Source organism: Protomyctophum parallelum, assembly GCF_964188405.1.
Source record: "Protomyctophum parallelum genome assembly, chromosome: 2".
In the NCBI taxonomy this organism is placed as follows: Eukaryota; Metazoa; Chordata; class Actinopteri; order Myctophiformes; family Myctophidae; genus Protomyctophum; species Protomyctophum parallelum.
The window spans coordinates 30,652,306-30,666,022 of NC_139699.1; the positions used below are offsets into that span (position 1 = coordinate 30,652,306).

The 13,717-nt window shown below is 43.0% G+C and overlaps 1 protein-coding gene across 1 annotated transcript in view; it reads left to right on the forward strand.

The window, feature by feature from the left end:
• Positions 1-13,717, forward strand: part of mapk8ip1b (mitogen-activated protein kinase 8 interacting protein 1b) — a gene marked incomplete at its 5' end in the record, with an annotated part of 53,353 nt that overhangs the window by 14,922 nt on the left and 24,714 nt on the right. The window contains one exon of the mRNA XM_083793354.1: positions 6,923-7,034. Coding sequence (XP_083649480.1) covers positions 6,923-7,034 — 112 coding nt within the window. The remainder of the gene's footprint in view (positions 1-6,922; positions 7,035-13,717) is intronic.

Genomic DNA, 13,717 nt, shown 5'->3' on the forward strand with positions numbered 1-13,717 from the left:
TCTTGAAACTGCAAGTAATTTACTAGTGCGAGGAAGGGGCCCCATGTGTCCTCAAATTTGGATACCGAGCCTCTCAGGGTACATCTAATTTTTTCTAATTTAATAAAGTGGAGTACATCTCTAATCCAGTGAAGATGGGTTGGGGGAGCAGAGGACTTCCATTTCATCAGAATTAGACGCCTAGCTAAGAGAGTGGTAAAGGCCACCAAGTGAGCTTTATATTTTGACAGGAACAGATCAGGGGGAGAGATTCCGAAAATAGCTGTCATTACATTTGGTTCAAATGGTACTCCAACACTACTCGACATAGTGTCAAAGATCTTAGTCCAATACCTACGTAAAGAAGGGCATGACCAAAACATATGTATATACGTGGCAGGGGCCGAATGACACCTATCACACAGGGGATCAATATCACCAAATATTTTGGATAACCTAACTTTAGTGAAATGCACACGATGGATGATTTTGCATTGGATTAGCCCATGCCTCGCACAAATGGAAGAAGAGTGGACAAGACGTAAAATATCTTCCCAAGAGAGAAACATAATGTTAGTCCATTATCTATTTTATCCCCTTTATTCTGACCTTGTTTTTTTTTTTTTTTTTTTTTAAGATATTTTTTTGCGGCTTACGCCTTTATTGATTTTTTAAGGGATAGAAAGTAGGCTGACAGGAAACGGGAGAGAGATGGGGGGATGACATGCGGTAAAGGCCGTGTCGGGTCCGGGAGTCAAACCCGCGGCACACCGCGACTGGATCACCAGTCCGGTGCCCAGACCGTTACGCTACGGCCTGGGCCTATTCTGACCTTGTTTATGGTGAGAAGCCTACTTGTTGTATTTCACACAACAAGTAGGCTTAATAAATCCCATTTTGGCGAACTGAAAGAGCTCTAGCACTGTGCACTAAACACTCAAACACCAATCTATACACTTGATGCAGATCTAATATGTAGGCCATCAAAATCAAAATGGTGTCGGTAGGCCAGTAGGGCTACTGTGATGTCAGCCTTGCATTCCCTATTGTTTTAAGAAAAATAAATTGTAGTATTTTATCATGAACATTAGTGAGGACCTATTTATTATACAGTATGAAGATAAGTTGAAAAGTGGTGAAGTGGTCCTTTAACCTTCTAATATCTTCGGTGCTTTACGCACAAACTATAAATCACCCTATAACCATATTGCACTGCAGCAGTGGGGTCACTCTGTCCTGTCCTGTCCCATGAGACTCGTGACACCTCTACCACTCGTTCAAACCATACAGTGTGTGTGTGTGTGTGTGTGTGTGTGTGTGTGTGTGTGTGTGTGTGTGTGTGTGTGTGTGTGTGTGTGTGTGTGTGTGTGTGTGTGTGTCTCTCTCTCTCTCTCTCTCTTGCCTCTTTGCCTCCAAAGTATGAAATGAGTGCCTCTCCTCTCCTGCCTTCCTTCCTGTAAGTGATGCTGAGAGGAGAGGGGACATTAGTTTGGATCATATTGATCTGATCCTCCACACATTTTTCCACGGCTCGGGCCTACCTGTGTGGTAATGAATTCGATTTGTAGGGGATATAAACGCTTACAGTTGTTGTTGTTGTTGTTGTTGTTGGTGTTCCGTAAAAGCATCTCAGGGACCTGAGACTTGTCAGATTTATTTGCACAGAAAATTTAAAGATTTCGTAAACTTGGTCTGTTCCACATTCAATGATAAAATACAGCAAAACCCACACACGCACGCAAAATAAAGTATGGAGCAGAATAGATTTCATCTCAGCTTTGTTGATTTTGAAGTTCTTATAAAGCTCTATAAGTCAACTCCTAGATAATTCCTAAGACATCATTTGATGTGTTGTCTGAGTTGACTGTGTTAAGGGCCTTTCAAACGGGGACCGAGGAACGCAGGCGTTGTTGCCTGGTCTCCTCCAGGTCTGTTGAAGAGGGGCGCAACAACGCAAGCGTAAAAAGAAAACTGAATCCAGGTCTGGTGAGTCGCCGGCGTGTGCACGCACACAACAAATTCACGGGACTTTCCACAGAATGTTTGTCTATTATCGCCCATTGTTTGCCTGCCTGTCATGAATAGGGATGCTAGGGTTCATGTCTAGATGGGTGTCTCATGGGGTGGGTGGAAGAGGGTGAGGCTGCTATCTGTGTGTGTATGTCTATATGTATCTCTATATTATCTGTATCTGTGTACTGTACTGTATGTTTCTATGTATTTTGTTCATGATTTATGGGTCGCCCTTTGGAAATGAGATGCTGCATCTCAAGGGGCTATAATACAAATCTGAAATAATTTCTGCTTCACTTCCACTAAATCTTAGACCTCTATCTGAGTCTCTGTTTCTCTGCATTCTTCCTCTTGCACCCATTTGGACTTTCCACTTCATCTCCTGTGTGTCCTCCAATAGCCCCTCCTATAGGCCTCATTATTATTGTGGTAAACAGATGCTTCCTCCCAGGCCATCTCCGTCGTCCGCGGCCCCTACACACGGGGCGGCTCTATAGCTGCAGTAGCTCATTTGGACGTTGGCAGTATGGAGGCAGAGACTGTGCCATTTTGTTCTATGAATGATATGATATGGTTCAAATTTTTAATCTTAAACTAGAGTCAGCTCTTGATATAGTGGCTCCTTTGAAAACAAAAAAGAAACATAACACCAGAGTAACACCCTGGATAAATGAGCTTTCACGCTCACTAAAGCAAGAATGTCGTAGAGCTGAGCGAGCTTGGAGAAAAAACAAACAAACCATCCACCTAGAGATTCTTAAAAAGTCAACAGTCGCCTATAACAAAGCCTTGCGTCTAGCAAGGCAGGCATATTTCTCTGGCATTATTAATGAGAACAAGAAAAATGCCAGAGTCCTATTCTCTACCATTGATCGACTTTTAAACCCCCCCCAGTCCTACAAGCAGTCATTCCCGGCCTCTAAAGCTAAGTGTAATGAGTTTGCATGCTTTTTTGACAACACATTTTTTAACATTAGAGCTGATATTATGAATGGTGCTGCTGCTAGCGCAAACCTTCAAACAGCAGCTAATGGTCCCAGGGTAGATCTCTCCAGGGGGAGCCTATTATCGTTCTGCGCAATTGAGGAAGACGAACTCCGCAAAACTATATCCCAGATGACATCATCCTCCTGTTCATTAGATACAATTCCCACCACCTTTCTCAAAGAAGTCTTAGACAGTGTGATTGGAGATATCCTAAAAATTGTAAACAGCTCTCTACAATCAGGCGTCTTCCCAGACTCACTGAAGACTGCTGTAGTTAAGCCCCTTCTCAAGAAACACAATCTTGATCCCTCTGTTTTGGGTAACTATCGACCCATTTCAAATCTACCCTTTCTGGGCAAGGTTTTAGAAAAATGCATCTTTCATCAATTGGATGTGTTTCTACAGAACAATAATGTGCACAACAAATTCCAATCTGGCTTTAGGAAAGGTCACAGCACAGAAACAGCACTTGTAAAAGTAATGAATGATCTTAGGGTGTCTGCTGACAAGAAACATGTATCCGTTCTCTTACTTCTAGATCTAACGGCTGCATTTGACACGATTGATCACTCAATTTTAATACAGCGTCTGGAGCACTGGATAGGCCTGTCTGGTACGGCCCTGTCCTGGTTTTCCTCCTACCTATCAAACAGAAGTTACTTTGTCAATCTAGCCGAGTTTGACTCAGACAAACACGACATCAGTTCTGGTATTCCACAGGGCTCGATTCTTGGCCCTCTGCTTTTCTCCTTGTACATACTGCCATTGGGCGAACTCATTGCCAATCACGGAGTCAATTTTCATTTCTATGCTGATGATACCCAATTATATCTATCTGTGGCTCCAGATGATCCCTGTGCTTTAGACCCGCTGCTTACCTGTCTGTCTAGCATCAAATGTTGGATGAGTGAGAACTTTCTCAAGCTAAATGAGGACAAGACAGAAGTTCTCATAATCGGTTCTAGTGAGCAGAAAGAATCAATATTAAGCAGACTTGGCAACCTGACTGTAGACAGTAACAGTACAGTAAAGAACCTGGGGGTTATTATTGATTCTGAATTGAATTTTAATTCACGCATTAATCATGTTACCAAGATTGCCTTTTTTCACCTTAGAAATATTGCACGAATCAGAGCCTATGTGTCCTTGGACGATGCAAAAACGCTAATCCACGCCTTTGTTTTTTCTCGGCTTGATTACTGCAATGCACTTTTTTCAGGACTGCCTAAGAAAACAACTGACAGATTACAACTTGTCCAAAATGCAGCAGCCAGAGTTTTAACTAGATCTAAGATGAGAGAACATATTACACCAGTTTTGGCATCACTGCACTGGCTTCCGGTTGTTTTTAGGATTGATTTTAAAATTATTTTACTTGTCTATAAAGCTCTCAATGGTCTCGCACCTTCCTACCTACATGACTGCCTGCCTAAATATGTCCCAAACCGCCCGCTAAGGTCTTCCACTGCTGGCCTGCTCGCTTTGCCTAAAAAAATGGCAACTAAAAAATACGGGGAAGCAGCTCTTTGCTTCTACGGGCCGTCGGCATGGAACAAGCTCCCACTGTACCTTCGTCAGGCAGCCTCTGTAGACATTTTTAAAGCTCAGCTCAAGACCCACTTCTACAACATTGCTTTTAAGTGATCTTATATTTTTTTGTTATTCATGTCCTCACTGTATTGCATTACTGCTTGTTTTTTAATGTCGTTGCCTTGCTTTTCTTTTATTCTCCATTGTTCTGTAAAGCACTTTGAGCTGCATTTGATGTCATGAAAGGTGCTATACAAATAAAGTTTTATTATTTTATTATTATTATTATCATTTTATTGATGTATTGATGTGCGGCAGCACAGATGATGCCGAGCCGGGAATCAAAAGCAGGATGTGTATAATAATACAACACGACGTAGCCTGAGTCCTGTGGCTGAGTCATCAAGACTCACCAGGCATTGTTGTTCAATTCTATTCAATTCAGAAGGGCTGTATTTGTAATAGTTTTACATTGCCAAAGCAAACATGAAACAAAACAAGAGTACATTTGCATGGCCCCATGTTGTTTTAAAATCCTCTCCTCTCCTCTCCTCTCCTCTCCTCTCCTCTCCTCTCCTCTCCTCTCCTCTCCTCTCCTCTCCTCTCCTCTCCTCTCCTCTCCTCTCCTCTCCTCTCCTCTCCTCTCCTCTCCTCTCCTCTCCTCTCCATCAGTAGCCAAGTGCTACTGATGGTTGTCATGATCATCTTCTCTAATTACATTTTTGAGCGGTGCCTCTGCTCCATTACGGAGCTAAGTCCGTCGGAATTGGGCCGCCCCCCTGGGCACGTTCCTGGGGGTCTGGATGTTGTGGGGACCCCCGGGGACCCCCACACGGTTCAGTTGCACCGCTCACTTAACACAGGTGTGATTCTTTTTTTTTTTTTTTTTTTTTTTTTTAAGATATTTTTTTGCGGCTTACGCCTTTTATTGATTTTTGAAGGGACAGACAGTAGGCTGACAGGAAACGGGAGAGAGATGGGGGGATGACATGCAGTAAAGGCCGTGTTGGGTCCGGGAGTCGAACCCGCGGCACACTGCGACTGGATTACCAGTCCGGTGCCCAGACCGTTACGCTACGGCCTGGGCCCACAGGTGTGATTCTTGCCTCTCTTTGTGCCTCCCATGTGTCTGTCAGCTCCCCCTCCCGCTCTCTCTCTCTGTCTCTCTGTGTGTCTCTCTCTCTGTCTCTCTCTCTGTCTCTCTCTCTCTCTGTCTCTGTCTCTCTCTCTCTCTCTGTCTCTCTGTCTCTCTTTCTTTCATACAGAACATTCTCTTTCTTATGTGCACTCTCGCTATGTCTCTTTTTTGTTTGTGTCTAGCTGTCTCTCACTTTCTCTCTCTCTTTCTCTCTCTCTCTCTCTCTCTCTCTCTCATTCTATTTCTGTCTCTGTCTGTTTCTGTTTCTGTCTTTGTGTGTGTCTCTATTAGCCACAGGATGCAGCAGGGTAAAGAGATAATTATGGCCAGGGAAAAAAATGAAAGTGTTGTTTTCTGGATGCTAATTGAATCCAGGGGAAGCCGTCTGGATGATATATTCAGAGTAATGAGCAGCAGTACTACACACCCAGCTTGTCCTGGCTCACTCCAACATGATTCTACACGTTGAAATGAGACGTTTTATTGCTCACTTAGCTGCAATATGTGCAGTGTTCTCTTTTTTGTGATCATTGCATACCTCTAATCCCTATAGAGCATTTATTTTAGTCCTTGTAACAGGTCACCGAAGGGATTCAAGATTTAGTTTTGATGTTGTGTAGTAGTGACAGTGGAGGCATGGTTTCTTTTCTGGCCCATGGATAATACACAAAAGATTGCACTTGAATTGCTTGTTTTCTCATTTCCTTGGAAGACGAGTGTGCTCAGCATTACATTGTAGATTGAATTACTATTTCATTGAAATACATGTTCTCTGTAGACCAAAGTACTATAAAAGTGCTTTTTACAGGTTTTTTTTTAACTGGGATGGATTGAGCTTTCATAGTCATGACACAGAGACAGGCCCTGCAGGTGTCCTCCAGCACTGTCATAGAGGCTTAAGTCAGAAGATATAGAGATAAGATAAACATGACAGTCCTTCTTCCCCAAGTCAGTCCTATATTGGTCCAGTGTTATAGTTTAAATTTAGAACCGGAACACCTATACGTTATTACCTTTCAATCCAGAAAACCCAAAGCTACTCCTCCTATGCCTAGCTTTGTGTGCTTGTGTGTACCCCATAGTAATGATTTGATTGGCTGAGCACGGAGTGTGATGTATGATTATAAGAGCGTGCCCCTCACTTATATGCATGCATGCACGCACGCACGCACGCACACATACACACACATATACATGCCTGACCATGTCTCTTCTCCTTTCTCTGTCTTCCTCCCTCTTGCTCCTCCTTCTTCCTGTCCTCCCCCATGCGAGCAGGCTGACCCATGACATCAGCCTGGATGAGTTTGAGGATGATGACCTGTCGGAGATCACAGAGATCACAGACGAGTGCGGGATGAGCCTCAACTGTAACGGCCTGGATATCAAGGTAGGGTGAAGTGTCACTGGAGCAAACGAAATACACAAATAAATACATAGACGAAATATACTTACGTTTTAGCCGCAGTAGTGAGGCGATCTAACATTTCAACAGCGGAAGAACAACGGCGAGCGACACTTCAATTTAATTGGCTATCGCCTAATCGCCCACTATCGCCGGGCGACGTCGCCCAAAAGATGATGAATATTTTCATCTTTTGGGGCCATCATTCCTCCGCCCACTTTTCGACCATCGCCTGTTCGCCTGTTATCGCCTCCATCGCCAGTAGTCACCGGGTCCCATTGACAAATAATGCACTTCCGGAAAATTCGTCTGGCTGTCGGCATTGTTAAAACGTACCGTGTGTGTGGCGGCTTTGTCTATGGACTTTGCTTTTTGCTTTTTTGCTTTTGTGCGTGCCCCCTGTGATGTCATGTTTGTGTGTGTGTGTGTGTGTGTGTGTGTGTGTGTGTGTCCAAAGGCACCCCTCACTTCACACAAGTGTGATTTGTATTTGTGATATGGTCAAGTATGGGACTACAGTTGTAGTTGTTCAGCCAGACTAGGGAGGGTATTTTTTTATCTGTATCCATAAAATGTTGCCTGGCCACAGTGTCCTATCATGGTTAGTGACTGGAGTGACTTGCTCAAGGTTACCTCAACAGTTGAAGAGTCCATATCCATATACATGGTCCCTCTACTTTTCTCAGTTTGTGTTGCTTTTTAACCTCCCCCAGAGGTTATCGTCACCAAGCAGTGGCCCCATGAAAAGTGGCCCCATGAAAACGGCCCTCTGTGCTCCGCCTCCGCCCTAAACAGGGCTAATCTAAAGCTAAAGCTATCTTGCAGTTTGTTGAGAGGGCCTCCTATATACAGGTTTAATGTTTGTTTTTAGTTCAATGTTTGTTTTAAAAACGACATTGACAATGAAGGGAAAATTTACATCATCTAGTCCCTAACACAAACATTAAATGCCATTAACAATAAAGATAATTTAATGTTTGTTTTACATCACCATTACATCACCTAATCAACATGAGTTTTAATGGTCCCTATTGTATGGGTCTTTGATTGATTTAATATTTTTTGAGTGGTGCTAGCACCTCCTATGTGCAGCTTGATGTACGATGATAAGAGTCACACGGGTGTGATTTTTAAAAGTATAAATGACTGATTATTCCCCTCCATCAGGCGCCCCGGCTGGCCAGGGGGAGGCAGTTTTGAGACAAGGATTTAAAAATTGCGTCCTTGGCTGTCCTCCTAGGCTAATTGGTCATCCCCAGGTGTTCAGATCAATTGCTCAACGCACTGAGGAGAAAAACGTGTTCAGACCGATGTGTCCTTGAGCAAGACACTGAACCCCTAACTGCTCCCGATGAGCAGGTTGATGCCTTGTATGGTTTCCTCCTCGGCATGTGAATGTGTGTGTGGATTGTAAAGCACTTTGAAGGGTCGGAAAGACTAGAAAGGCGATGCTATATGAATGCAATACATTTACCATCCATTCCATGGTCTCCATCCATGATTGTGTCTGTCTGCGCATCGCTAGTGGGGATTGTCTGACCAATCAGCAGTCGGCAGTGTTACGCGACACCGTTTGGCGTTGGTTTAGCCCCACTTGGCCCGCAAATATATGTCACCAAATATTGTCAGTGCAAATCAACAATGTTAAGAAAAACACTGCGACGCGCTTCTGTTTGTAAGTCATACGTTTCAAATTAAAATGACAAAAAATATGCCATGTGGTCAATCTACAGTATGGCCTATATTTGGAGAATCTATTTTCAGGCTTTCGAACATCCATCCATCCATCTTCAACCGCTTATCCATAGTCGGGTCGTGGGGGCAACAGCTCCACCAGAGAGCTCCAGACTTCCCTCTCCAGAGCAACATTAGTGACTTCCTCCTGGGGGATTCCGAGACGTTCCAAGGCCAGTGAGTCGATGTATTTCCTCCAACTGCGCCTTGGTCTGCCCCGGGGTCTCCTCCCAGTGTGACGTGCGTCGAGGACCTCCCTAGGGAGGTGCCCGAATGGCATCCTAACCAGATGCCCGAACCACCTCAGCTGACTCCTTTCCAGGCGAAGGAGCAGCGGTTCTACTCCGGTGTCTCTCTCGTGTGACTGAACTTCTCACCCTATCTCTAAGGAGATGCCAGCCACCCGTCGAAGAAAACTCATTTCGGCCGCTTGTATTCGTGACCTTATTCTTTCGGTCATGACCCACACTTCATGACCATAGGTGAGAGTAGGAACGAAGATTGCTCGGTAGACAGAGAGCTTTGCCTTCTGGCTCAACTCTCTTTTCGTCACATGTATTTTTTAAATATATTTTATGAATATGAAACATCTATTATTGGTACTCGTCCTCTACAGTACAGAGGACCTGGGACATATCCCAAAATAGATTTTTCTATATCTGTTCTCAGTAAGGGGTTAGACTCTCATCCTTGTTATGTTTTGTCCTTACATGTGTAGTATACTATACACCAGTGCTTCACAAACTTTTTAGCCCCTGTCCCAAGAGAGAAACTAGTGTAAAATAGCAGATCTCGATTTTCACTACTGCTTAAATGTTTGTTTTCCATTATTTTCTTTGATTTTATACACAGGTTTAATTGTTTGTCTTTATTTCAATGTTTGTTTTGTAAACGCCATTGACAATGAAGGGAAAATGTCATAATGGGCTTCATTACGTCATATTGTCTCTTTATAGATCGATAGCAGAGGCAGCAAACCGAACCCTGGTCACATTCAGAGATGTCTGCTCCATACAAACTAATCAAATGTGATTACTACTGCTGCATCCTGGGTAATAATAAATGACATAACAAAATAAATAACAATGTATTTGTACATTATAATGCCTTCTCAGAGGCAAGATCAAATGAGATAAAAACAAGAAAAATGTAACAGACAAATCTAAGTCTAAAATAACCTTTTAGATGAGTAGAATAGATTCACTGTGAAGATGAAGTTGAGGCTGTTTACTCTCACGTCCAGTGCAAGTGGATTTAAAGATATGTTCTTTCGCTTATCAAAGTAAGGGAGTAAGATATGCCATCAAGCCCAATTGCCCCCCGTTTAGCGGACTCTCTGACGCATAAAAAGTAAAAACACGAGCAGGTTAAAAATGGAAAGTGGAGCGTTGCTGGAGAGACGCACAGGAAGTAAAACACAGAGGTGTGCACTGCACAGCACAACACAACCAGAGAGAGAGAGAGAGAGAGAGAGAGAGAGAGAGAGAGAGAGAGAGAGAGAGAGAGAGAGAGAGAGAGAGAGAGAGAGAGAGAGAGAGAGAGAGAGAGAGAGAGATGAGAGAGAGAGAGAGAGAGAGAGAGAGAGGAGAGAGAGAGAGAGAGAGAGAGGAGAGAGAGAGAGAGAGAAGAGAGAGAGAGAGAGAGAGAGAGAGAGAGAAGAGAGAGAGAGAGAGAGAGAGAGAGAGAGAGAGAGGCAGAAACATCAGTGGAGGGGGTCAGTGAGTATACAGTATGACAAGATAATTAAATTATTGTCAGTTCTCTCTGGCTCTGTTCCCAAGTCCCAACAATTCCATTATCAGCTCCTCACCTCTACTCGGGTAGCCATGGCAACCTCACCCCTCCCCATCTAATAAGAGCCAAGACGCAGACATTTACAATTTTACAATTTACAATTTAGGCATTTAGCAGACGCTCTTAATCAGAGCGACTTACATTAAGCAAGAACAAAAGCATGGGAATACATCACATAAAAGCATTTATCATGAAACATGCGTAAACTAAGAAGTAACAGTGGAATATCTATATAATGAAACTATACATATATACTACTACTATGCTATACATATGTACTATGGCCGTGCTATGACTATATACAATGCAATTATAGTGCTGTCTACATAACATGCTATAAGTCTGTATCAAATGCTATCTTTTCTGTTACTATACTATACACATTACTCCGTGATGTGAACTGTGACCCTGTGAGGAGTAGAAATCGACTTTATATGTGAAATAATCATGTCACAGAGAGTTAGAGAAAGTCTAACCTCTCGATCTTCCCCATCCCTTTTACAATCTCTGCTCTCATTCTCATACTGCCTTACTATCCAGGGAGCTAAATTATAGCTCAGATTAGAGCATATGACAGCTTTTCTGCTGGGTGTGTTTGTGATGCTATCATGCTAGAGAGCATATGCTAATATGTTATGGCTGCTACTATAGTAAGAACAGTTCCCCCTATCAGCGATCATGCTGGCGTGTGCGTGTGTGTGTGTGTGTGTGTGTGGTGTGTGTGTGTGCGTGTGAGAGAGAGAGAGAGAGACAGAGAGAGAGAGAGAGAGAGAGAGAGAGAGATGCGTCATACAGTCTCCAATCACCAAATGAATGTGCACAGCAGACAAGGAGAGATTTCTTTAAAAAATCATAACTTCTGACACGAATGCACTAGAAACTTACTTTTTTTTACACGTTCATATCGCATTCTCGCCGAGATATATTTTCAAGTTAATAAAAAAGGAAAAAAAAAAAAAATATATATATATATATATATATTTTTTTTTTTTTTTTAATAAAAATAATATTCAAAAAACGAATGGTTCAAGCCCATTAATTAAGATTTGAGTGCCAACCCTAACGAGCGAACATTCGAACCTTGATGTTTTGGGACAGCCTTTGTGTGTGTGTGTGTGTGTGTGTGTGTGTGTGTGTGTGTGTGTGTGTGTGTTGTGTGTGTGTGTGTGTGTGTGTGTGTTGTGTGTGTGTGTGTGTGTGTACAGTATTTCATGATACATGATACATGATTTCTACCATGATTGTTGACTGTTTTGGCAAACACAAGCAATATTAATCCATTGTTAATGTATGGCCCAGAAGGGACATATATCCTTGAGCTTGCATATTGTCAATATGGCTGCAAACGTGAAAAGAAAAGAGACATTGTCTCTTTTCTTTTTCACGTTTCACGTTTCGGGTAGTCCACCATCTTGTAAATATGCACAATAAGGGTCCCCAGACACACCCAATAATAAAAAATAGGTATTCCATTGAGTCTCTCATCTGGTTCAGAAGTTAGAGCCAAACCTATTTTCTGGTGCTAATATTATGGCGGCCATATTGTGGCGGCCATATTGGATTTCATGGAAACTTGCAATACAAAAAATATCCCTCAGTTTAAAATGTTGCCCTATTCACCCCCCATTATAACTAATAGGGGCTAATATTGGGGCGGCCATATTGGATTTCCAGCAAAAGATTGTCCATATAGGTTGTGATCCTATGGGGTCATAGATATTATTTCTGGTGGACAACCTTTGAGGTCATGGCAAATGCAGTTTTCCTAAAAAAAGGGTGGTTTGCCCCCTGGGTACCATGCATCATTTTCATTTGACCAACAACAACAAACTGGTTCTAAATGTTCTCCTTTGACAAACAACATTGATTCTAAGGTTCTAATATGAGAAATAAGGTAAAATAAACATGGGGCGAGATATCCGTGCTTTGGGGTGAGATATCCACGCTGTGGGGCGAGATAACCACACTTTGGGGCGAGCTATTCATGGCTTTGGGGCAAGCCGTCTTCACTTTTCGAAATTCCAGGGCGACCGTTCTTCACTTTTCGTGGGGGTGAGTTGGAAAAGGGCGAGCGTACCTGTTCTGGTTTTCAGTGCGCAACACTGAAACAGGCTTATTCTCCATTTTACACCAGTTCCGACATTTATATTCAGAGCTGTAGCATTAATTACCTTGAGTTAATATAATATTTGATATACAAAAAATGATCACCATACAAGTTGATCATTATAGCCTAAATAACGCTATGTCAATGATTAATGAGATGAAAGTTTCATCTGGTGGTGACGAAGACACATGCCTTCTGAATGTTATGTGGCTATTGGAGAGCTCCAAGTTGCGCACGGATACTTGTTATTTTTTCCAGTGGTTCCTAAATGCTAGTTTCTTCGAATATATCTAATCTTCACAAGTTGTCGCGCTGTGATGCGTTTTATTATTATTAGAGAGAGAGAGAGAGAGAGAGAGATACGGAGGGAGAGAATTGCGTGCGTAAGGCACTCCGTATGCGCGCTGATGCAAGACGGAGTGTGTGTGTGTGTGTGTGTGTGTGAGAGAGAGAGAGAGAGACCGCCCCCCCCATATCGGTGTGTGTGAGAGAGAGAGAGTGTGTGTGTGTGTGTGAGAGAGAGAGAGAGAGCGGTCAGGTTACTTGAGCCGGCAGCAGTGCCCCACTGCCCCGGGTAGAGGCACTATGACGGCGGGGACAGAGGACTGGATGGCCCGGCCACGGGACGGGACTCGAGTGACGTGGCGATAAATCATCATAACGATATTGATTATTACAATGAAAAAGCATAAACACACAGTTCACTTGAACAACGCTGTGGTACATAAGATATTTGAAGACGGATATGCATTTTAGCCCGGTGCAGTGCTGCTATAGACAGGCAGTGAACCTGTGAACAGGGCTCTGCACAAGATTGAATTTGAGGCCATGTTAGCGGGGTTACAGAGAGCTGCATCCCAGCTCTCTGCCGGGGCATGGAACTCGTCACGTGAAATTGCGATTATGCAACAGTTTACCCTAAAACTTACACGTCAACTCAATGTCATTGTAACGAAGATTTTCCAGCGAAAATATATATTTTTTATGATACTTTCACCTAGTATGATGCAAAAAGTTACCTCAAAACTAGTAG